The sequence below is a fragment of the Hyperolius riggenbachi genome, chromosome 1 (assembly GCF_040937935.1).
Source record: "Hyperolius riggenbachi isolate aHypRig1 chromosome 1, aHypRig1.pri, whole genome shotgun sequence".
NCBI lineage: Eukaryota > Metazoa > Chordata > Amphibia > Anura > Hyperoliidae > Hyperolius > Hyperolius riggenbachi.
This window is the reverse complement of record NC_090646.1, coordinates 407,582,522-407,608,466: the sequence shown is the minus strand read 5'-3', so window position 1 is coordinate 407,608,466 and position 25,945 is coordinate 407,582,522. Positions and strand designations below refer to the sequence as shown.

The window sequence follows — 25,945 nt, the reverse complement described above, 5'->3', positions numbered from 1 at the left end:
GTTATGATATCTAAGCCAGGTACGCATTGAATCTGCTACAACCAGATTGCGCTTATAAATCTGCCGAAGGTAATGGTCCGGTAGCTATATCAGAGATTGAATGTTATATGGTTCCACCGATACTGATTCAAATTGGATCCATGGGATATTCAACTCTGGTCTAAACCATCCTATTATTTGAGAAAATCTGGTTGCCAGTAAATATAACCATAGGTGGGGTACCCCCACATCCCCTTGGGAAGTTGCTCTATACAAGGTTGAAGTTTTAAATCTAGCTCTCTTATTGTTCCATACAAACTTATCTATCGCCTTTTGTAATTTTTCAATAAGTTTCCTGTTTGGAGTTAGGGGGATTGCTCAAAAAAAATATAATATCCTGGGCAGTATGACCATTTTAACAGCTGTAACTTTCCCAAGCCAGGAGATTTTGTATTTAGACCATTCATGCAATGTTCTGATGGTTGAGAGTACCAAAGGATCATAATTAGATGATACTAGCGAAGAAAAACTAGATGTAATTCTCACTCCCAAGTAGGAGATCTCATGGTCTTGCCATTTGAAATCAAAGTTGGCTTGATATAATTTTACCACAGCATGGGGAAGATTTATTGGTAGTGCCTGGGATTTTTCCGTGTTGACTCTGAGTCCGGAAATTTTACCAAAAGAGTCCAGTAGGGGGAGAAGGGTGGGCAGGGAAGTCAAAGGTTGTGTTAAGAACACCAAGGAGTCGTCAGCATAGAGACTTAAGGTGGCCATACACTGGTCGATTTGCCATCAGATTCGACCAACAGATAGATCCCTCTCTGATCGAATCTGATCAGAGAGGGATCGTATGGCCACCTTTACAGCAAACAGATTGTGAACCGATTTCAGCCTGAAACCGTTCACAATCTGTTGTGGTGGTGCTGCTGCTGCTGCCCCCGCCCGCCCGCATACATTACCTGCTCCGCCGGCGCGACTCCAGTCCCCCGGTCACCGCTGCTCTGTCTGCGCTCTGGTCTCCAGGTCCGGCATGCCTCACTTCTTCTAGCCCGGCAGGAAGTTTAAACAGTAGAGGGCGCTCTACTGTTTAAACTTCCTGCCGGGCTAGAAGAAGTGAGGCATGCCGGACCTGGAGACCAGAGCGCAGACAGAGCAGCGGTGACCGGGAGACTGCAGTCGCGCCGGCGGAGCAGGTAATGTATGCGGGCTCTACTGCGTCGGTCGTCGGGCACTCGAACGCCGCTAGCGATGCGCTCTTTACCCGCGGGCGATGGACGGTTATTTTCCGCACGGCACGATCGACGGGATCGGACGAAATGGATCGAAATTCGGCGTGTAGCGTGAACGATTGGCAGCAGATTCGATCCCAGTGATCGAATCTGCTGTCGAAACGGGCGCAAATCGGGCCAGTGTATGGCCTGCTTTACTTTAAACTCAGATCCATTGATCTCATATCCTTTGATGTTTTCATTAGATTGAATTGCTAATGAAAGTGGTTCCAGGGCCAGTGAGAACAGCAAAGGAGAAAGTGGGCACCCTTGTCTGGTGCCCCTTCGCAACTGTATCTGGTCTGAAAAAAATCCCGGTAGCTTAATCCTTGTTTTAGGGCTATTATATAATGCTTGAATTCCTTTTAAAAAGCTACCTGTAAGTCCCATTCTCTCCATTACCTGGTACAAGTATGGCCATATGACTGAAAGCTTTATGTAAATCTAAGCTTAACATAAGCAATCTATTATCTTTAAGTTTCACATCCTGTAAAATGTTACAAACTAATCGAACATTATCTATAGTTTGTCTGTTAGGCATAAAGCCAGCTTGTGGGTTTGTAACTAATTGGGGTATAACTCTGGAGAGCCGTATTGCCAAAATTTTTGCAAAAATGTTGGAGTCATTATTAATCAGTGAGATGGGTCTGAAGTTTTGGGGTAATGAATGATCTTGATTGGATTTTGGAATTAGGGTCATATTAGCAAAAGTCATGTCATCAGGGAATTTATGACCTTCAAGAATTCTGTTGAACATCTCCGCCATATATGGGATGAGTGTCTGTGAGAATTTTTTATAGTAAAGGCTTGAGAAGCCATCAGGGCCTGGTGATTTCGTTAATTTTAAAGATTTTATTACCTCAGTTATTTCTGATAATTTAATCGGTACATTCAATGTTTCTAATTGAGGCGGAGCTAAAGTAGGGAGCTTGATTGAGTTTAACCATTCCTGTATCCTTGATAAGTTTATCTCCTCGGGTTCTGCGAATAGTTTAGTATAATAATTTTTGAATATTTCCATAACTTTCTCTGGAAGAGATTCAAGAGAACTGGATTTTGATTGTAATCTATACACATGTGGAGGTCTATAGTATTGGGACAACTTGCGAGCAAACATAGTGCTTGCAGAGTTTCCATACAAAAGAAATCTGGCTTTGGCAAATTTCAGAGTCTTCTCTACTTTTTCTGATAGTAATTTATCTAGCTCTATTCTTTTTTCCCTGATTTGTCCCAGCACTGTAGGGTCTACCGCAAGATTCTGCTTGCGATACAATTGGTCTAATTCCCTAGATAAATATTGTATCCTAGCTAAACGTTCCTTTTTTCGTTTAACAGCCATGGCAATCAGTTTGCCCCTAATTACAGTTTTATGTGCTGACCATAAGATCTCTGGTGAAACTTCTCCATTATTGTTAAGTATAAAGTATTCTTCTAAAGAATTTTGAATCTTATCGACATTTGATTGGTTTTGTAGCAATAAGTCATTTAAGCGCCATGATAATGGAGAGAATGTGACCCCGAATCCCTTGAAGCTACCTGAAACCATGTGGTGGTCTGACCAAACACAGACATGGATGTCCGCATCTGTAGCATTAGCTAATAAAATTGGAGAGACCATCACATAATCCAATCTAGCAAATGATTGTTGTGGGTGAGAGAAATAGGTGTAACTCCTATCTCCTGTATGGAAAGCCCTCCAAAGATCCGTCAATTGAAATGTCTTGTGTAATTCCCTCAGCGCTCTTGGAAAGGCTCTGCCATGGATAGCGGATGAATTTCTATCAATTGAGGTATTGCTAACGCAATTAAAGTCACCTGCAAGTAGAAGATGACCAGATAATAAGCTTTCTAGCTTGGCATACATATCTTTAAAGAATTGTGCCTGAGAGGACTGAGGAGCATACACATTGCATAAAGTGACATCCTTCCCCTTTAAGGAGCCTTTGACTATAATATAACGGCTGTCCGGATCCTTGTAGGTCTGAGTATGCTCAAAAGGGATTCTATTGTGTATTAAAATAGCGACCCCCCGTGCCTTGGAAGAGAATGTAGTAGCATAACTCTTTTGATAGGATTTATCTAATAACCTTGAGGGATTCCCTTGTGTAAAGTGTGTTTCTTGTAGAAACAACACATCTGCCTGCAGTGATTTATACTGCTGAAAGGCTTTTCTCCTTTTCTGAGGGGAATTAAACCCCTGTACGTTGTGAGTAATAAATTTCAACGCCATTGAGTTTCATGTATGAGCCATTGATAACCTGATCAAAAGGAAGTCCCTCCCAGGCACGAGGGGTCCCCCTCCCACTCCGTCTCCCCCTTATTTTTTTTTTATTTTTTTTTAAAGATTCTTTATTTTATTTTGAAGAAGAAAAAGCATTTTAAACAAAACAACAACAAGTGGTTCATCACAGTCTTGAACAAAAAAAATACAGATAACAATAGCACTTAGTGGGGAGGGGCATTCCTAGCCACAGGTCAGATATAACATTCCAAACTATTGTGCACAATAGTTAAAATCCTAAGCCCAGGGGCCTATCCCTTCCCCCACTATTAACGCTTAAAGAGTAAAACTGTAGTGTTACCACTATTAAACGGAGTATATGGAGAGGGGTAAGGGGAAAGAAAGAAAGAGGGGGAAGGAAAGAAAACCAGAGGAAAGGAGAGAAATAGAATGGGTCCTCTGAAGACCAGATCCAGAGAACCCATTAGAGTGAAATAAAGAAGGAAAGATTTATAGTAAGATCCGCGCCGGGCCGAACCCAAATAGACCTCACATGATCTAGTAAAAAACTCAAGTTTATGAGGAAAAATGTGGAATCACACCAATACGAAGGGGAAAATGTAAAATATTTATGTATCCTGGGGAATTTGTAGGTATTCTTCTGATTCTAGAAACATATCCCAGTGAATCCATGTACGTGAGAAGGCCTCGTCCCTATCGTGTAAGGTGTGGGTCAAAGACTCCATCTGATAGACAAACTTTATCTCATTGATCCATTCCCTTATTGAAGGCACAGATTGTGATTTCCAGTGGCGAGCAATAAGGACTCTTGCAGCTTGGATCAAATGGCGAGAAAGAGAGCGCTTGAATTTTTTAAAGGGTTTTGGGGTATTATGGAGCAAGTAGTATGAGGGATCTTCAATCGGATCTCCGTCTGTTAAAATTTTAATGTATTTCTGGACCGATTGCCAAAATGGTTTTATAGCTTCGCAGTCCCAGAATATATGGGTTAATGAACCTACTGCATTGTCACATCGCCAACATTGAGAGCTAGTATTAGGGAAGATTTTATTTAATCTGCTCGGAGTCAGGTACCACCTGGACAAGATTTTATAATTGGACTCTTTGATCCGAGAGGACATTGAGGCAGATTGATTTAGCGTGAGTATCTTCTGCCAACGCTCATCAGAAAATACACAGTTAAGTTCTGATTCCCATTTAGATTTGAGTTCTAGCGACCAGGTGGTATCTGAGAGCAGAAGTTGATATAACTGGGAAAGCGTTTTTTTAATGGTGCCCTTAGATAAACATAAATTCTCAAAAGTAGAGAGTGGTCTAGAAAGTTGCTCCCTATTTCCCAGAGAACTGAGAAAGTGGACAAATTGCATGTGACTCCATTCGTCCAAAAATGGACATGAACGTGAGTCACGTATCTGTGAGAGTGGGATCCAAGCTTTATTTTGTATGAGGTCACGGCATCTAATTATGTCACCCATTCTCCAGCAGGCATAGCTTTGAGAAGAACAGCCTGGGGGGAATAATGGGTTGTTTAGTAAGGGCACCATAGGGGAAGGCCAAGGAGATAAATCTGGGAGATGGCGGACCCTAAAGAGAGCATTTAAGGTGGAGTTCACAGAGAGATATTCATTTTGTATTTTAAAAGAGGACCAAGGATAAACACAAAGCTCCGTGCCAACAAGATCTTGCTCCAGTTGTACCCATCTTTTCTGATTGGAGTTCCTGTGCCAGTCAACTAGGCGAGTCAAGGATGCTGCGGAGTGATATTTTCCCATGTCCGGTACAGCTAAACCACCAGAATCTTTGGCCAGAACAAGTGCAGTGTAACGGATGCGTGGGGGCTTGCGTTTCCAGATGAACCGTGCAAACCGCTTCCGTAAAGTCTTAAAGTGTTCCGCTGGCAAGACTATTGGTATGGTTTGGTAAAGGTATAGTATTCTTGGTAAAATGTTCATTTTTATAATGTTGATCCTTCCTAACCAGGAAAAGCAAGGTTTGTCCCAACGCTGTAGATCGGAAGTTAGAGTTTGGGTCAAGGGGACAAAATTGAGTCTGTACAAATCATTTAGTGAAGAGGGAATACGTATGCCAAGGTATGTAATAGCTTGTGGTGGCCATTTATAAGGAAAGTTATTTTTGATCTGGGAACTTAAATTAGTTGGCATGGATACCCCCATAGCTTGGCATTTGTCTGGATTTATTTTAAAATTAGAAATGTATTGGTATGATTTTAATTCCAGTTCCAAAGAGGGGAGGGAAGTGTGGGGTTCTATCAGGTAAAATAGCAGATCATCCGCATAGGCCGCCACCTTGTGCTCTGAAGAGGGTAGTTGGGGGCCTCTGATATTCACATTCTTGCGGATAGTGCGTAGGAAGGGTTCTAATGATAAGGCAAATATTAAAGGGGAAAGGGGACAGCCTTGCCTTGTACCATTGGCAATAGGGAAAGAGGCAGAGACAACACCATTAACACGGACCTGCGCAGACGGGATGGAATAGAGTGAGATAATCCACCGCAACATATGTTGACCAAGGCCTATATGTTGAAGTGTAGCCTCTAAAAAGCTCCAGTCAACCCTATCAAATGCCTTTTCGGCATCGGTGGATAAAAGAAGCAGAGGGGTATGTGTCTTATGCGCCCGTTGGATAAGATCAATTGTGCGTATGGTGTTGTCTCTCGCCTCACGTCCTGGTATAAAACCAGCTTGGTCTGGATGAACTAGTGAATCCATAAGGGGGGAAAGCCTGTTTGCCAACACTTTGGCAAACAGTTTCAAGTCAGCGTTTAAAAGGGAAATGGGACGATAATTAGAGCACAAGGTGGCGTCCTTACCCAGTTTAGGAATAACCGCTATCTGTGCAGATAGCATGTCTCTGGGTAGACTAGAGGGAGGAGCATCTTCCGATACTAAGGCATTAAGAAACGTCAGTAAGCGGGGGATCAGAATGTCTCCAAAGGTTTTATAATAATCAAGTGGGAGGCCGTCAGGACCGGGGGCCTTGCCAGTAGCTGAAGACTTTATTGCCTGTCTAAGTTCAAAGTCAGTTATAGGGGATTCTAGATCACTAACGATTTGTTCAGTCAATTTGGGCAGGCCAGCAGCTTGTAGATAAGTGTTTATGGCATGAGACCTTGCCTGGTTAGGAGGATCAGAGTTGTTAGATGGTAAGTTGTAAAGGGAATGGTAATAATCCCTGAAAACCTTGGCGATTGATTCAGATCTATATTTTTTAATTCCCGAACGGTCTTGGATATGTGCCACATTAGTGTGAGCATAGGTTTCCCGGAGGGCCCTAGCTAGCATTCTACTGCACTTGTTGCCAAACTCATAATATGAGCGTTTGCACTTAAGAGCCAAGTGTTTCTCCCTGTGGAAGAGAGAGGTTTTCAGTTTTTCCCTTTCCAATTGCAGATTTTGCAAATCAGCACATGATAAGGTTTTCTTGTGACGCGACTCCAGTACTCTAATAGTGTTTAAACTATGAAGAATGTCTTCCTGTCTTTTTTTGTGTCTGAAGCTCGCCTCTTGTATCATTTTCCCTCTAATGGTGCATTTGTGTGCTTCCCAGATTGAAGAAAGCGGGACTTCTTCAGTAGTATTTGTTAAAAAATACTCCTGAAGGGCGTTGGAAATGGAGTGTTTAAAGTCCTTATCTTGCAGAAGGGAAATGTTCAAACGCCATTGTCTAGGGAGGTGAGTTTTAGGGCAAATACCCAATTCCAGTGTAACCGGAGAATGGTCAGATAGCGTCATATTGCCAATCTCTGAGGAAATTTGTTCAGAGAGTAGATTTTGAGAGATAAAAATATGATCAATACGCGTATAGGAATTGTGTAAGTTGGAGAAAAAAGTATAATCGCGCCCGGATGGGTGCTGGATCCTCCAGATATCGACTAATTGGCGCTGAACCAATTCCCTCCTACACTTAGCAATTGCTCTGTTGTTCAGGGAGCTCTTACCCGTAGAGCAGTCCACAGATGGGTCCAGGATCATGTTAAGATCGCCTCCCAGAATTAAGCTTCCCTCTGCGAAGCTATCAAGGGCATCGAGGGCCCTGACCAAAAAAGCCGGTTGCCCACTATTAGGGGCATAATAAGTGCCAAGTGTAAAAGTTCGGGATAAATAAGGACCTTTTATAAAAAGGAAGCGGCCGGAGTTGTCCTTGTGTTCCTGCAAGAAACGAAAATCGAAATCCTTGGACAGTAATATTGCTACACCTTTGGTTTTTGTGTCAGGCGAGTTACTGAAGAAGGCCTGAGTGTAATACTTATCAGTAAGTTTGGGGGCAGTATTGCCTTTGAAGTGCGTTTCCTGCAGGAACACAATGTGCACACGTTGTTTATGAAGTTGGCGTAAGAGGGCTCTACGTTTTTCAGGGAGGTTAAGTCCCTTCGTATTCAGGGTTTGAGTTTTAAGGAACATGAGGATGTGAATAGCGTGCTAAGGGTGAGGTCAGGGTCGGCCCGGCATAGATCTTTAAAAAACAAGAAAGAGACAGGAGAGGAAGAACATAGGAGAAAGAAGAGAAAAAGAGTAATGGGAAAGGAAAAATCCATATCCCATAGCATAATATTAACAAACTAAAAATTGTGCAACATAGATCTAAAACATTTGAAATAGCCTGTAAGGCCATAATGGGTGGGTTACGAAGGGACATTCCACACACAAGGAGTATCTCGGAGCCCCGGGCATACACATCTGTATAAATGGCTATGAGCCCATGAGAAGCTGGAAAACTGATAAACTGATTGACATTTGTATAGTCTTAAGATATGCACGGGGGAAGGGATGGCGGGGGAATAAAAGGAAAATATACGGGAGCGGGTATTGATTAAACCGCCATAATGATGTGTCTATAGGGACAGGATTAAACTCTCAGTGGAAATACAGCCGTGTATGTCACAGGGGTTGCGAAACATAAAAGTGCCCATTGAGATAAGAACCTATATCATGATGCACATGCAATATAACCATTAAAGGTAGAAAACAGACCAGCCACTGTGTAAAGGTCATACGTTTCGAACTAGGTAAAACAAATTAATGCAGGGAACAGGTGGTATATCAGCTATCGAAGTAAGTAAGTCCAGAACACCAGAAGAAAAAACAAAAAGAAAACAAAAACCAAAACAAGAGGAAAAAATGTGAGTCTTAGGTCCACTAAGTGCCTAGTTTCAAAAAAAAAAAAAAAAAACGGAAGTAAAAATAAGAGTGTTGATAGGTCACTCGTGAGAATAGTTCTTCAGAGAAAAGAAAAAAGAAAAAGGGCTGAAGAAACACTTAAGACAACTCACGAGGATGAGTCACGCTGAACTTCTCTTGCCGGTTTCTTTTTCTGCGGTGGGTTAATCAGCAGTCGGTCAGGGTCCCATAGAGGAAGAGGTACTTGTTCGATCTCTAAGGATGAGCAAAAGGTAGGGACATCAGCAGGAGTGCGTAAAATGGCTGAGCGGGAACCAATCTTTGCTTGAAGATTGAAGGGGAAACCCCAGCGGTAAGTCGCTCCCTCATCCTGTAAAGCTTGAAGAAGTGGCCGAAGTGCTTTTCTTTGGGCTAAAGTGAAGGGGGCCAAGTCCTGGTAGAGTGTGATCTGGGCTCCATCAAAGTCAATAGTACCGTGACGCCTAGCGGCTGCCATAATAGCTTCCTTAATAGGAAAATGGTGGACTCTGCATATAACATCTCTGGGCGGGGAGTCACCCTGAGGCATGGCGCGTAGAGCACGATGAACCCGATCCAGTCGGATCGGAGGTGAATGGATCTGATCGAGGACTTTATCAAATATAGCCTGTACAGTAGCTGGAAGATCCTCATTGCGTGTGGTTTCCGGCAGGCCGCGAATGCGGACGTTATTGCGGCGATTCCTATTTTGTAGGTCTTCTAGGCTGGATCGGTAAAAGTTATTCAGGGCAGTTTGTTTAATGGATGCTTCTTTAAGGAGCTGTACATCTTGTTGTAGCTGAGAGATATTTGCTTCTGCTCCTGAGACCCTGTCTGTCAGGCCAGTAACCTCTTCACGCAGAGCAGCAGCTTCAGACCTCGTGTTGGTCAAAATGAGGTCAGTCTGTTTATCTAAGTCTTCCTTTGTTGGGAGGCTTCGTAAAAATTCCCAGATGTCCTCTAGACTTTTAGCCGAGGGAGAGGATGATAAATTGCCAGGGGCTGCTGCTGGGCCAGCTTGGTCTGTCATCTTGATCTTGTCAGGATTAGAGCGTGTGGTTGGGCCTGTGAAGTACTTCGCCACGGAGTTAGTGACAGTATTTACGACTGAGGTCTGGTTCTGTCTTGTTCCTCGTTTGTTCCCCCGTGCTGTGGTGGTATCAGGGAGAGGATTAGTTTCAGAATGCTTCTTCGTTATAGGCAAAAAGACAGCTCTCAGCCCGGAGCTCCGGGAAGACACGTCCTCACAGTTTCATGCCTGGCTCCGCCCCCCGTCTCCCCCTTATAACATAAGTTACCTTCCCCACGTATAGATATAGGTCTCCAGGTGGACAGCAATACATTTCAGAAAGCAGCAAGAGAAAACAAAATTGAAAATAAACTAAAACTAAACAGAAACTTATATATAACCAACAATTCTGTATAACAGGCATCAGAAAAATAAAGCCTATCCGGCTAATCTCAGAACAGTAATCACTTCCAGGTCCAGTCCAAAACAGGGCTGGATGTACCTGGAATACTCCAGTCACAGTAAAAACTGACAACTGAAGGGGGTAGACAAATAGCACGAGCGAGGTTGGAGAAACATACCGCTAGTAGTGCAATTAACTAACTGAGCAAGATGCTATACGTTACAGTAGGGTTAAACATGGATCTTATACCCATTCCTGAATTGGGGATCAGTCTCCCGAGAATCGGCGATCCCTGCTCTTCTGGGATCGCCGCGGTGTCCATATTGGAGAGAGGGGTCGTCTGTTGCTTTTAGCTGGAGTAGGCGGTAGTGTTGGTGGCTCCAGGCCTAATTTGGCTAAGAGACGATGACCTTCTTTGGGCGTAATAGCAGAGTAGATAACCCCATTTTGTTGTACCACCAGGCGGAATGGGAAGCCCCATCTATATTTTATATTGGCTTTTTGTAGGACTGCTGTAATGTCCTTCATCTTTCGTCTTTTTTCCAGAGTCACTGGAGAGATATCCTGATATATGGAGATTCGATGGCTTTCGCATTCCAGTGAGGTTGCCTCTCTTGACTCTTTCAGGATCCGTTCTTTAATAAGGAAGTCCTTCAGGCATAAAACTATATCCCTAGGTGGTTGCTCCGGTCTGGGTTGCGTTCTCAATGCTCTATGTATTCTGTCACAGGTAAAGGCTCCATCTTGTGCATCTGGAACCAGTGTTAGGAATATGGTGGAAACATGCTTTTCTAGTTCCGTATAGGTTTCAGGCAAACCCCTTACCCGAAGATTGTTGCGGCGATTTCGGTTATCTAAATCTTCCGCTTGGGATTGTAAGGCAGTAACCGTTTCTTTCATAGCGTCATGATCTTCTTGAAGCTCATTGTGGGCTTTTAAAAGTGCGTCATGTTTTGACTCAAGCCGGTCTGTACGTTCCCCCAGCAAAGTGATCTCATGTGTCAGTGATGATTCAAGCTTGTGCAGCTCTGTTTGGAACTTACTGGCTAGTCTAGTGTACATATTGTCCAGACTGTCCTCTAGGTCCTGTTTTGTAAGGCCTCGCTGTCTCTCCGGCCTGGAAGTTATCCAGTCTGGGCCCGAGTCTGCTACGGATCCTTGTGAGCCAGTGGGGGAACCGCGGCCATCTTGAGACTGCATGGCTGAGTCCCGTGTGCGTAGAAAGTAGTCACGTACCAGCTTCTGCTTCGGGATAACGGGTTGCCTGCGCTTCGGTGGCATGCACAGTTAGTTTCTCTCGGGGGTGCTATAGAAAATGTAGCGATATCGAAGCTTCTAATCCCCGGTAAGCGGCATTAATAACTCCGTCTGGCCGGAGCTATATCTAGGTGCGTCCTCCTCTCAGCGCGCCGCGCATGCGCCCCTGAAAAGTTATTTTAAACAGAAGATAAATAATTATCTCCTATGAGAAAACTTAGGAGAAAAGGTGAATTGGATTAGGCCCTGTGTGTTTTACTGCAGGGAGTTTATCTGATAGCTGCCACAGTCTTTTTTTGCTACGGCAGAACTGAACAGTATATTTCTTAAACATTGTAATTGCTTTGTCTTTGTTCAGTTTTATCAACTCTAGAGTGTATTTTTGTTAAATTCAGTATGTGAACATCTCTCTATAACCAAAGAGAAGCTTAGTTTTTCACCCAAAACAATTAAAAATGAATTTAATTACCGTATGTGCTTTTTTCATGCAATAACAGCAGTTAGCAATGACGTTCTATGAGCTGAGAGGACTTGCTTTTGGCCACAAGAAATGTCAACTGTATAAAAATCACAACTATATTGACAATAAGTAGTATGGAAGGAAGCTTTAGTTGTGGTGAAGCCAGACTGTAATTCCCCTTTAAAATTGTCCTGGAGGGAACTGTTATTTTTTCTCCATGAGTGAAAAAAAAAAACTACTTACCTGGGGCTTCCTAGAGCCCCTGGCAGCCAATTTGTCCCTTGCTTCAGCTCCGGTGTTCCAGGGTCCCTTCTGTTGCAGATGCCAACCTTGTCACACTGGCATATTCTACACCTGTGCGAGCGAGCAGCCGTGCCACTCGTCGCACTCCAGTGCATCTGGCCCGGAGGGGAAACCGGGACACCGGAGCTGCGGCAAGGGACATATCAGCTTCCAGGAGGAAGCCCCAGGTAAGTGGATCTTGTTTTTATTTTATTTTTTTTTATCACTCCAACCTGCCCTTTAAGGAAAGAAGTAGTATTTAAACTTACTTTCTAGAATATCTGCAACTGCAGCCGGGTCTACATGCTTCTGAAAAACCTGGAAGAATGAAATAACACAAACAATCAAAAAATATTGAGCACCTATAAACCACAGTACAAAAAGTAATTAAAGTGCACTTGCAGTCACAGAATACTGCGTGTTTTGGTTTGGCACATTTAACATAAGCCATTCTACATTATTATAAAAAAAATTTATTACATGGCTGGCTGGGTTTGCAAAATGGACTTCCTGAGTATGATTAGATCACATAGCAGTCTGCAAACTGTTCAAATTCCTTTCCCTACTCCATCATCACTCACATGAGATCAGGAAGGCGCTAAGAGGGAGCACCAGGCTGTCATTCACTTTGAACACAAAGCTGACACCATCCATGTCCTTTCTGCCGCAGAGAGATTATCTCCTTGTGGCCAGCACTACAACAATACAGTATTGTAGTGTAAAGCTCTTACCTGTCAGGGGTTCCAGCGCTGGCTCAGACGGCTCGGATGGCGGAGCACGGCCGCAAGCTTCCTCTTCTGATCCGTCCGGCGGCATCCCCAGCACCCCAGCGGCGGTGACTGGGAGTGCGCATCTCCCCTGCATCCCTGGGCGGGCGCGGCTCAGAGCCACGCTTATGCCTCCCGACGTTGGCAATGATAGTGCCAGCTGACAGATTGGTCAGCTGACACTCAGGTAAATACTGTATGCCGATTGGTTGCTGTAGGTTGGGGCCGGCTTGGGCGGGCTTTAGGGTATTTAAATCCCTGGCTCTCATTCAGTCCTTGCCCGTGATAGCAATCTGTACGCTGGTGCTGGGCACTCTGTCACTCTGTGATATTATTGTATTGTTATATGTTATTAGTCTAGTTGCTCTGATAGATATCTATGCAGTGTTTGCGATATATATCTATGCTTTAGACTAGTGTTTGTTATTTTCCTTATTTACTGTGTATGACTTTTGCTACTCCTTGACCTTGACTTTGTCTCAGCCCATTGTACCTCAGCCATCTGACCACCTGTGTATGATCCCAGCCTGTTAAACGACCTAGCTTTTGTCTCAGCCTATTGTAGCTCAGCCATCTGACTACCCATGTATGATCCTAGCCTGTGAAACAACCTAGCCTTTGTCTCAGCCCATTGTACCGCAGTTATCTGATATCTGATATCTCGTGTATGACCCTAGCTTACGTTTTGATTACGACAAATCTGAACCTCTGTGCATACGTCTTATACCAAACATGATATGTAGAGTCTCATTATCAGTTCCAGTTGATTTCCTCGCTGCTTTGTGCAAGATAAAGCAATTACCTATACTGTGTGTTCACAAAACAAAAAAAAGTTAAATAAAAAAAATAACTGAGAAATGGTTTGTTATTGCAGGCTTACCAGAGTGATGAGAGATAAACAAGCTTTAACTAATGGCACTGGGAAGGGTGTGGGAAGAGATACATTAATTATTACAAAATGAGCATAGAGCAACTATAGTTGCTGTGCTGACCACAAAGAGAGCAGTGTGGAAGAAAACCCACTTCCCTGGCAATGAGAAGCTACCGGATGCTGCCAAAAGCAAGCCAAGTATTTCCAATGTAGTTATTGCAAAAAGTATAGATCTGCAATATATAAAACTTTGTGCATGGCTAGTTATTGCAAATTTACTATAATATGCATTAAAATGGAAGGCTGGAGTAGGGTTGCCATACATGACATAGTGACTGTAATAGTATCAAATTCTTAATTAAAAGTACTCCCGAGATAGGATTAGATAAACAGTACACACAAGTAGAGGTTCTGCCACTAAATGGGCCTCTATTGAGCACCAATAGATATCTTAATCACGGGGAGTGTCCTGGTTTCATTTCTATACAATACAATACAATAACATTTCTATAGCGCTTTTCTCCCATAGGACTCAAAGCGCTTAGGCTCTCTCAGATTCAGTAATTAGTAGGATGAAGTATTCACACAACAAAAGTTATATTTCTGCAAATGCCAGACTGAACAGGTGGGTTTTCAGTCTGGATTTAAACACGTCCAGGGATGGGGCTGTCCTGATCTGTTGAGGTAAGGAGTTCCAAAACGTAGGGGCAGCATGACAGAAGGCTCTGGGACCAAAAGTTTCCAAGTGGACTCTGGGTATGACTAGATTATTAGAACCTGTGGATCTGAGAATGCGGGGATTGCTACGCAGCTGTAACATATCTTTCATGTATCCAGGGCCTAGATTATTCAGGGATTTAAATGTCAGTAGGCCGATCTTGAATAGGACCCTCCATTCTATAGGTAGCCAGTGAAGGGAATGCAGGACTGGTGTTATGTGGCAGTGACGGGGTTGGTTGGTTAGCAGTCTGGCAGCAGTATTCTGTATCAGCTGTAGGCGGTACAAGACCTTTTTTGGAAGGCCAGTGTAGAGAGCATTGCAGTAGTCCAGTCGGGATGTGATGAAGGCGTGGACTAAGGTTGGCAGATCTTCTGGGGGTATGAGGTGCTTGATTTTTGCAATGTTCTTCAGGTGAAAATAGGAGGATTTCACCACAGCAGAGATTTGAGTTCTGAAGTTTAAATCCCCATCAATTAGAACTCCCAGGCTACGCACATGATCAGAGCTGCGTAGATCCGTGCCTCCTATTCCCAGTGGTGAAGACTGCAAGTTAAGTTGTTTTGTTATCATGCTCTGCCCTCCAATCAGAAGGACTTCAGTTTTGTCTGCATTTAGTTTCAGCCAGTTTTCATTTATCCATTGCTGTAGTTCACGTAAGCAGGCGTTTATAGTTAGAGTTGGGTCTGTCACACCAGGCTTGAAGGAAAGATATAGTTGGGTGTCGTCTGCATAGCAGTGGTATGTCAGGCCATGTTTTTGGATTAGTTTTCCCAACGGTAGCATGTAAATCGTGAAAAGCAGGGGAGAGAGGATTGAGCCCTGGGGCACCCCATACTTAAGTGTTACAGGGGTGGACAGGAAGGGCCCCATAGACACTTTGTGGGTTCTGCCACTCAAGAAGGATTGGAACCACTGAAGTACTATGCCATCAATGCCGCAGTATTCCTGTAGCCTGTTTATCAAGATGTCATGGTCAACTGTGTCAAAGGCTGCAGAAAGGTCTAGCAGTATGAGGATCGAGCACTCTCCTCTGTCTCTTGCCATGAGCAGGTGGTTGCATATTTGGATGAAGGCAGTTTCAGTGCTGTGGTGTTTCCTGAAGCCAGACTGGAATGGGTCATAACTGTTATTTTGTAGGATTCTGGCTTCTAGCTGGAGGTATACAGCTTTTTCAATTAGCTTGCCCAGAAAGGGGAGGTTAGAGACAGGTCTGTAGCTGGTCATTGCATCTGGGTCCAGGGAGGGTTTTTTGAGGAGAGGCCTGATGATTGCTTCCTTCAGTAAAGCAGGAAATATCCCTGATTGTAAGGAACAGTTAACAATTTTGAGGAATACCGGTACGAACAGGTCGGGGCAGTTCAACATGAACTGTGTTGGGCCAGGATCCAGGCCACAGGTAGTTAGGCGGATGTGAAGGAGGATGCTTGATGTGACTTCTTCATCAATTTCTTTGAAGTTTGACCAAGGTGTTACATTGTCTCTGCTAATGGTCTTCGGCGCTATATTAGGCTCAGATGCTGTAAGATGGATGGCGGACCTTATAGCGGAGACTTTGTCTGTGAAGAAATGGGCAAATTGGTCACAGAGGTCCTTTGAAGACTCGATATTAAGTTTTTGACATGCTGGGTTGCAGAGTTTTTCCACTGTGCGGAACAGTTGGGCTGGTTTGTTAACTGCATTTGCAATCTCTTGTGATAGAAAGGATGATTTTTTTCCCGTGATTACCTTTTGGTAGCTCTTCAAGTGGAAGATTAAGGCATGTTTGTCTTCTGGGGACTGAGATTTGCGCCACAGCCTCTCAAGTTTTCGGCCTTGTCTTTTCAGCTCTTTTTTTTTTTTTTTTAAATAATTTTTATTTAAAGAAAGCTTAGTAACAGACATCATTGGTACATTTCAGCAATATCAAAAACACCATTAGATCAAAACATTAATAATGTCAACAGTTATAACATTATGACCAAAGGAGATTCTTCTTGCAAACAGAGTAGTCCATGTCTTTTTCCTTTTCTCCTTGTATATTTTAGCTTCCTTTATTTTTTTTCCCTTATTTTTTTTTCCTCCGTATTCTATATATAACATAAACAAAAACAAAATAGCCATTGCTAGATTGTGAAGGTTCCAGTGTGAACATGACCTTTGCTCGAAACAACCCTAGGAGCCCTTATGGGGCTAATAAACTGGGCCCAGTGTTATACTACCTCAGCCTTCCCTCCCCGGAGGGAATGTGCCTAATCAGATATAACGCAGCAATGGCTTTAACCTTTTCTAAAACTACAGCATACAGATCCTAATGATGTTTCTGTTTCCATCACATCTTAACATTTCACATCAATTTTGACCTTTGATTTTATTCACCTTAGTTCTATTAATTAGATCCACACAACCTATCCATGAATTTTTTCCTGTAAGCAAAATGGGCATTTCAGGCTTGTTCTGAGGTATTCTATTTTGTGGGCGTATCAACGTAAGAAGAAAAAATAAAAGGGAATTCAGATGCCAACATCCAGAAACCCTAAAGTGCCCGCAATATGACTAGTGAGATACCATTTAGTATATTTAAATGGTTCCATAAGAGTTAGCAGATCCGTCCCTGCAACATAATATTTAATGAATGGAGTCCAGGTTTTAAAGAATTTAGCTGTGTTTTTTGATTTACACTGTTCAGCATCAAATTTGTTGATGTACATTAGTTTGCTCATTGTATCAACTAGGTTTCTGGATGTTGGAGGAGTTGAATAAACCCATTGCGTTAAAATACACTTTTTAGCTGCCAGATAAACTAAATGTTCAAGTGGTTTTATTGGCGTACCTATATCACTTGTAGCAGGGTCTAAAACATGAAAAAGAGTATTCCAGGGGTCATTCCCTCTTTGTATTTTAGTTAGTTTCAGACACATGACACGAGCATCAAGCCAGAACTGTTGTATAGTAGGACATGACCACAATAGATGAAAGAGGTCTGGGTAGGAGTATGCACACTTCGGGCAGGAAGTCAGATAATCCGTCCTTCCTGTTGCTTGTTTAAAGTTAAATGCATAGTACCCTTTGTGTATAATTTTCATTTGCATTTCCCTCCATGTTTCCGCCGTAATAGTTGAACAGACTGTTGTCCATCCTTTTTCCAACAACGGGGCCATAACTTCCGTGGTAGTGGACAGCATTTTAGCCCAGTAAGAAAGGTGTTTAAAAGGAGCATTGCCGAGTTTAAATAACCTCAGTTCAGTGTATAAGTTAGAAATGGATTTTTTTTCCTGTAAGGGAGTAATAATCTTATGGAATTGCTTGTGGGAAGGGAGAGAGGATTTTGGGCCTATAGATGTATCTATATAGTGTTTCACCTGATGATATACCATGACTGAGTTATTAGGAAGCTTGTATTTTTTCTGTAATGAGGAAAAGCTTAGCAGACGGTCATCTGGGCCTAATACATCAGCTAAATTTTTTATCCCTCTTTTCTCCCATATCCTAGAAATACTCGTGCCCTGGCCTCCCGGGAAGTCCGGAGAGGACCACAGAGGTAGTAATGGGGAGATATGACCTGGGAGAGAAATGTATTTCCGGAATTCTCTAAAGGCTAAACACGTATCTCTCAATAAGATATTTTTCCTTATCTTATCAGGTAGTTTAGTTATTCTGGAATGTAGGATCCCAGGTAGAGACCATGGGAGACATAGTTCGTTTTCAAGAATGGTGTTCGTGAAGAAGCTTGTGTGACCTAGCCAATCTCTGGCATGCCTCAAGATAGACACCAGATTATACGCCCTGATATTTGGGAAATTAACCCCAATACTCTCCCTTGGGTTTTGTAGAAGTCTAAGTGGTATTCTTGCTCTTTTTCCTTTCCACAAAAAAGCTTTGAAAGCTCGTGTCATGGTCTGAATATCTTTGTGTCTCAAAAGTATTGGTAAAGTCTGGAGCGGATAAAGAAGTCTACCAAAGCTAACCATTTTAATAAGGTGTGACCTACCTAATAGAGACAGAGGTAACCCCCTCCATTGTTCCAGTTCCGCCACAACCCTTGTGATAATGGGGGTGAAGTTAAGAAAGTAGAGTTTTGTTGCATCTCTAGGTACTTTTATTCCCAAATAGTATATATGCTCTTTAGCTATCTGAATGCCCACATTTTCCGTTAGATACTGTACTATTGATTGGGGTGTATGAGGGTCTAGAAACAGGATTTCTGACTTTGTTTTATTTATATGGAGGCCCGAAAATGTTCCAAAATATTCTAACATCTCAAAAACTCCTTGTAGATCTCTCTTGGGGTTCCCTATGTATAACAGAATATCATCAGCAAATAGAGAGCAGTGGATAAATTTGGTTCCCAGCTTTAATCCTTGAAAAACCTCCCCTGTTCTTATAATTTCTGCGAGTGGTTCTATTGCTAGATTGAACAGGAGAGGGGAGAGGGGGCAGCCCTGACGTGTGCCCTTGCAGAGTTGTATAACTGATGAAGCAACACCCTCCACTATTACTCTAGCCGTTGGGGAATCATATATTGAGTGGATATAATTTAAAAATGTTCCGCCAAATCCCATTTTTGTCATAACTTTATCTAGCCAGTCCCATCTGATACTATCGAAGGCCTTCTCTGCATCCAGGGATAAAATAGCCCCCAGACGCAGAGAAGGGCCTCCCAAACGCGCGTGTTCCAACACAGCCATGACCCTTCGAATATTTAGGACCGCCGCTCTTCCTTGGACGAACCCCACTTGGGAGTCCTTTACCAGCTCAGGGAGGAGAATAGCTAGACGTTGTGCTAAAATCTTAGAAAGAAGTTTAACATCGCAGTTGAGCAGGGATATAGGACGATACGACCCGGGGTCTAAAAGATCCTTGTTCTTTTTAGGAAGAATTTTAATAAAGGCTTCCCGAGCTGTGTCAGGGAGTTGTTCTTTTCTCAAGATATGGTTATATAGTTTACCCAAATATGGAACTAAGTCTTTCCTTAAACCTTTAAAAAATTCGAATGAAAATCCGTCAGGTCCTGGCGCTTTACCGCCAGGGCTGTCCTTTAACGTTGCCATTATTTCGGCCTCAGTGATCGGGGCATTAAGCATATCTATATCATCCTCTGATAATCGAGGTAGGTGTAATTTTTCAAGGAAGTCGTCGGCTCCCGAATTAGGTTTAGGGGGGCTTTCATATAGTTTTTGGTAATATTCGTGGAATATTTTTGCAATGTCAGTAGGGTCCGTAAAAATCTGGCCTTTTTTGTTTCTAATGTGCGTGATATGCTGGAATTTACATTTGCCTCTTGCTATATTTGCCAAGAGTTTACCAGCTTTATTGCCGAATTTAAAAAAGGTCCAGTCGCTGTGCGACCTCCAAAACATTGCGTATCTGTTATATAATAAGTCTAGAGCTTGTTTAGCATCTATCCATCTTTGTCGCGAGGGCTCAGACATGGATATGGTGTATTCATTATATGTATGTCTAGCTTTGACAGAAGCTTGCGAGTATTCGTCAAAGGCCTTTTTCTTTCTTCTACTGACATATGCCAAAATCTCCCCTCGCATCACTGACTTTCCGGCCTCCCAAAATAGCACTGGGTCTTTTATATGTTGCTTATTATTACTGGTATAGTCTAACCACCACATTTGGAGTTGATTTAAGAAGTCCTCATCGTTAATTAAATAAGTAGGAAATCTCCATTGTTTGAATGACAGTGGAGTCCTACCTGCCAAATTTATCTGCAGTGATATTGGGGCATGGTCTGATATTGTTATTTCTGCAATTGATGTTTTTGAGATTGAGCGCATTGTAAATGGTGTCACCAAAAACATGTCTATGCGTGATAGGGACCTATGCACTGGCGAGTAAAAAGAGAAATCTCTGTGAAGGGGATTTAAAAATCTCCACGCATCTAGTAAGTTAAGGGAGTCTACAAATGTGGCCATTCTTTTATCATTTTCATTAATATTTATGCTGGATAAAGGTTTTGCTACTTGTTTTCTGTCCTCAGTCGGGTTGAGAACAGCGTTCCAGTCCCCTCCCATTACACATATATTTGATGGGGCTATGGCGGATAAAAGAGAAGTAATTTCTGATAGGAAATGTTCATTAGCCGCGTTGGGGCCATATAAATTTAAGATAGACATCTGTGTTCCTCTTATTTCCATATCTAACTGTATCCATCTCCCCTCTGACTCATCTATTTTCTGATGAAGGATTTTGCATTGTAATGATTTATTAAGCAAAATTAAAGTCCCGGATTTTCTGCCTTTCGCGGGAGCCCCCACTACAGTGCCCACCCATAGTTTTTGCATTAGCCTGTATTCATCTGGCTTCAGGTGGGTTTCCTGTAACAAAGCCACATCGGCCTTCAATCTATGTAGGTGTCTTAGAATCTTTATTCTCTTTTCACCAGTCCTGAGGCCCTTTACATTCCAAGATATTACATTTATCTCAGGGAGGTAACCATATCAACCGAATTTCACATATGATTAATAATAAAATGTTGTGGGGGAGTTGCATCCCAGCAGAGTACAACTCGTTCCCATAGGATGAGTTTCGTGTGGATCTCAATAAGTCTGGTGTGATGGATAGTGGATCAGTATTCAAACAAAACAGTAAAACTATGTACAAAAACATCATGATATTCATTCTCGTAGGACTTCCTTTTTTCCCCATGTAAAGTAGAAGCAACAGAACGACGAGACACACTTCGTTGCGAGGTCGTGATTGGACCCCATGCGTGCAAAACACAGCAGGGGCGCAGCCAGGACCCACATCCCGTTTTTTATACAAATCAGTGTCTTCCGTCATCTCATCACCCATACTTATTCTACTCCGGTCCTTTTAGGAATTAGTAGTGAACAAATGCTTTCTTAAGAAAGCAAAAATAACATTTACCTCCACACCGTATAACGGATATGTATCTACCGAGAGAGGGCGGTCACATTATAAAGCAAAAAGAATTTAAGAGTTTTTTACCATTATGAGCATGTAGACTATCAACCCTTATAGCGGTATATTCAGTATTTACTCCCCTTTTTTTCCAGCTGCATCCCCTAATCCCCTATTGTCATACTCTCCCGCCTTCATGGTGTTGCACATGGGAGCGTGTCATCGCCAGAGTCGTTGGTATGTGTTTGATCATCTTTGATGCATGGGGATTTAAAAGGCGGGCCCTCCCCTGTAGTGTCAAAGCTGGATGCAATACTCCTTCTCACCTTGGGAGAGTATGCTGGCGTTTGGTTTTCTTGTAGGTTTGTAGCATAAGTATGTGCATCAGATGCATCAGTGAATGTCTTAGTGGTGGAGTCAGGATGGTAGATTTTAAGTACTGCCGGGTAGACTAATGCAAAACGTACTTTCTTGTGTATCAGCATTTGACATGTAGGAGAGAATTCCTTACGAGCTTTCGACACCTCAGCCGAGAAGTCCGCGAAAACCAATATCTTGTTCCCCTCAATGTCCAAGGATTTCTGCGATCTAAAGGCTTGTAGAATCTTGTTCCTGTCATTGTAATCCAGATATCGGGCTATAACCACCCTTGGTCTTTTGAATTCAGGTTTTAAAGGACCTAAGCGATGTGCGCGTTCAACTTTCAAAGGACCTGTAATTCCTAGTTTGTCAGGGATGATGTCCATACACAGTTCCATCAGCGTATCCGGTTTGAATGATTCGGGTATACCCACAAACTTGAGATTGTTTCGGCGAGACCTGTTTTCCAGATCGTCTATACGGTCTGCAAAAATGATTTGTTTTTTATCACAGAGGTCGTTTTGCTTCTGCACTGACACCACTGTATCTTCAAGCTGACTTATGCGTTTTTCGCTTTCTTGAAGCCGTTCACTGTGGTCTTTGAGCTGTGTCATCATAGGCGCCATTTGGTCTGCGATTGCTTTTGTTATAATAGCAGATAGATCATGTTGCAAGTACGACGCAACTTCAGCCGCTAATTTTTTATAGTTAATAGAGGGGGGTTTCCCCTGGCGACCTGTTGGAGTGTCATTTTCACTGGCAGATTCCATTTCTGAAGCCGGGTTGCTTTTAGATTTAAAGTTAGATCGTATTTTGGGGCGGAGTGGTGATTTTTTAGTACGCTGGGATTTGGCCAGAAATTTGTCCATTCCTATGGTTTAATATTAAAGCAGTCACAGAGGAAGAGTGGGGAGGAATGAGAGCGTAAAGTAAACTTTTCTCACCAATCTGCCGATCCTTGCGTGTGTGGAAGAGGTTATTATCGAACCAAGGTCAATCCGTCCGACTGTGTATTGCTTCAGGCGATTAGCCTAGTTGGTTATTCCTCACAATAGGATATTATATGTCCGTTTGCCCACAGGAGGATTTGCAGTGTATTCCTGGTAAAGGGCACAGTTGGTGGGCCCAGCTAGGATCTTAGTGCGAATGAGGTGTGAGAGGGGGGCTCTTCCAGCACAGAAGCCCGTATTCCTGCCCCTGGATGTCCACCTGAGGGCTGCAGAGGGTGTGGGCAACCTCCGCCGTGCGCTGCGGAGTTCTGACGCAAGTTGCGTCTATTGGGCCTATTCGCCGGCAAAAGCCGGGGACTAAATTTATGCGGCCTGCGGGAAATAGCGCGCGTCCGGCGCGGAAGAATGCGGCCCGCTGATAGTGCGCCGAGTCGGCTCCTAGGTACCTGTGCGACCCTGTTAGGTGCCTCGGGGATGCAGCCCGGACGTTGGGGAGAGTCCAGAGATGTGTGGAGGCTATGTGAGGACCGGAGCTCCCACACTTGCTTCCTCTCACATAGGGCGCCGGAACCGGAAGTCTTCAGCTCTTTTATAGCGTTATCAAACCACTGTGCATGATGGTGTGGAGTAAGATATTTGGTGCGCAGAGGAGCAATGGTCTCAAAGGTGGAGGACACACATTTGTTGTATTTAAACACCAGAGTATCAGGGTCCAAGCTGGAGTCAGTCAATTCATCAAAGCTAAGGTTATCTCGGATATGTTGAGGTGTTAGCCCTTTTAAGCGGCGATATTTTATTTGATTCTTGACCTGGTGTTTGACGGCTGGTATTGAGAGGAAGAAGTGGATAGTGTGATGGTCTGACCAGGCAACAGGATTAATTTCCACATTGGCTATTGACAGCCCAGTATGGAATATAAGGTCCAGAGTGTGACCTTTCCTGTGAGTAGCAGAGCTGATTGATTGGAGGAAGCCCAGTTCATGTAAGGCACGAGGTAGCTCTTTTCCAAATTGTGAAGAGGAGTCGTCCACCCATGTATTGAAATCTCCAAGAACAATCCATCTGGGGTGTTCCAGTGTTAGGTTGCATAGGAGGTCTACAAGTTCCTCAAGGAAGTCTGAGTATTTTTCTGGTGGGCGGTAGATCAGCAATATGTTAATGTTTTCCTCAGCTGAAAGTTGCACCCCCAAGCATTCAAACGAGTTGGTAGGACCTACAGTAAGTGGTCTGATTTTCAAAGCTGATCTAAAGCAAAGTGCAACCCCTCCTCCCCTGCGTTCTTTCCTGTTGCAGTATATCACGGAATAGTTTGTTGGCACAGCTGCCTCCAGGGTGGGGCCAACAGGTTCAGAAAGCCAGGTTTCAGTCAGGCAGGCCAGATCAGAAGACTCTATTAGATCATGTATGATTGCTGTTTTGTTGTTTATTGATCTGACGTTGCAGAGGACAGCCTTGATGGGGCTACCCTGGGAGCTAGGGTCTGAGATTGAGGACTCCAGGAGGGAACAGTCTCCAGATGTGTGGCTGTCATCTCTGCTGGATTGTGCTGGAGCTATTAGGGTTGTTGGCTGGGTGTACTCTGTAGATTTTGTCACAGAGTTATTTTGGTTCTGCAGTGAATAAAGTCTTTTCCCACGTCCCCTGGATCCTCTCTTTGTCTTTCTGTAGATTCCAACAGACTTAAGTAGAATTATTGTTGATTTGTCAATTGGATAAATATTTCTTGGTTGGTATACAGCTAGAAGTGTCTGTGCTGAATATTGATGTTTACACATTAGGATGGACCAGAGACAGCTCAGGGCTCCTGCTAAGAAAGGCCCCATTTAAAGTCAAGGTGTGAACTTTCACAGCTGTGGCTGGTATCCTGCAGAGATCAAAGGGCCTGTATAGACTGAATTGCCCTTACACAGAGATGTATGGATGGACAGCATGGATTTGAAAACACAGTCCTTTGTTTAGGAGTTTGAAGATATAATATATAATATATGTAGAAAAATATAGTCTATTGAGCATAGATGCTGTAGATAATCGATGAAAGTTACTCACAGGATGGGAGATGGCGGGCACAAAGAGGCAGAAAGTCTTTAAGGTCTCAGGTCAATTCCAAGGAAGGTGTGCAGTGTCCAGCAGTGTGTGATACCAAGGAAGATCCAATCCAGTTTAAATCTTTGCCATCCCAAGTAATCCAGGTGTTCTGAAAAGCTATAGGTGTTGCTGGAGAAGTGATACATTAGAATCCACTGAAATTTCGGTCCAGTCTTTCCATTAAGAGGTTTAAAGTAGCAGAAATGAGATGTAATGTCTGGAGCAGCCTTAGAGAGCAGCAGCACCAGACTGGGCGCGGTCATTTCTGGATTGTACTTTAAAAGTAATGATGGTATGATCTGTCAACTGTCTATGAATTGATAAATTAGGAGAAAGGAATTTATTGTAGTTCTGATGTTGTCATTAAGTGTTTTTTTATTTCTGTCATAAAACACATTCTGCAAGCTTGATCTACCAGGAAATATGTGTTGACATTATATGCTATTACAGTGCATCATTCAAGTAACTAACTCAACATAGAATTGTAGTCCTGTTATATTACCACTAGAGAGGTCCACACTACAATATCATGTAAAGGTAAAAACACTATGGGTATCATTCATAAAAGTGTTGTCGGAAATGAGAATCAGTGCGGGAAAACACCACTGTCGGTATTTTAGACTTCTGTGTAGTCATTCATGAAAAAGTGCCCAGTTGCGATAGCAGTGCGAAGATTTCCCAAACTAGGCTGGCGGTAGGCTTGCAGAAACACGGGAAGCTGCCGACTTGATATATTTCTTCGTGTTCCGCTCTACTGCAGCTGCCTGGGAGGTCTGTGTCTCCATTAAACCATCCTGGCGGTATGGACGAGCTCAGCTCGTCCATCACCGCCGGAGGCTGCCGCTCAGGCCCTGCTGGGCCGATTTTAGTGAAATAAAAAGTAGCACACGCAGCCGGAACTTTGCCAGCCGCGTGTGCTACCTGATCGCCGCCGCAGCGGCGAAAGAGGGTCCCCCCAGCCACCGGAGCCCAGCGCAGCCGGAACAAATAGTTCCGGCCAGCGCTAAGGGCTGGATCAGAGGCGGCTGACGTCAGGACGTCGGCTGACGTCCATGGCATCACTCCGCTCGCCGCCATGGCGACGGGGTAAGCAAAACAAGGAAGGCTGCTCATTGCAGCCTTCCTTGTTCATTCTGATCGCCGGAGGCGATCGGAATTACGCTTCAGGAGCGCCCTCTAGTGGGCTTTCATGCAGCCAACTTTCAGTTGGCTGCATGGAATAGTTTTTTTTTTTATTTAAAAAAAACCCTCCCGCAGCTGCCCTGGCGATCTTAATAGAACGC

The 25,945-nt window shown here is 43.4% G+C and overlaps 1 protein-coding gene across 5 annotated transcripts in view; it reads right to left on the bottom strand.

Annotated features, from left to right (window-relative positions):
• Window positions 1–25,945, bottom strand: part of SPATA6L (spermatogenesis associated 6 like) — a 108,633-nt gene that overhangs the window by 70,477 nt on the left and 12,211 nt on the right. For all 5 annotated transcript variants that reach the window (XM_068235622.1, XM_068235633.1, XM_068235612.1 and 2 more), the window contains one exon: window positions 12,329–12,377. In XM_068235622.1, coding sequence (XP_068091723.1) covers window positions 12,329–12,377 — 49 coding nt within the window. The remainder of the gene's footprint in view (window positions 1–12,328; window positions 12,378–25,945) is intronic.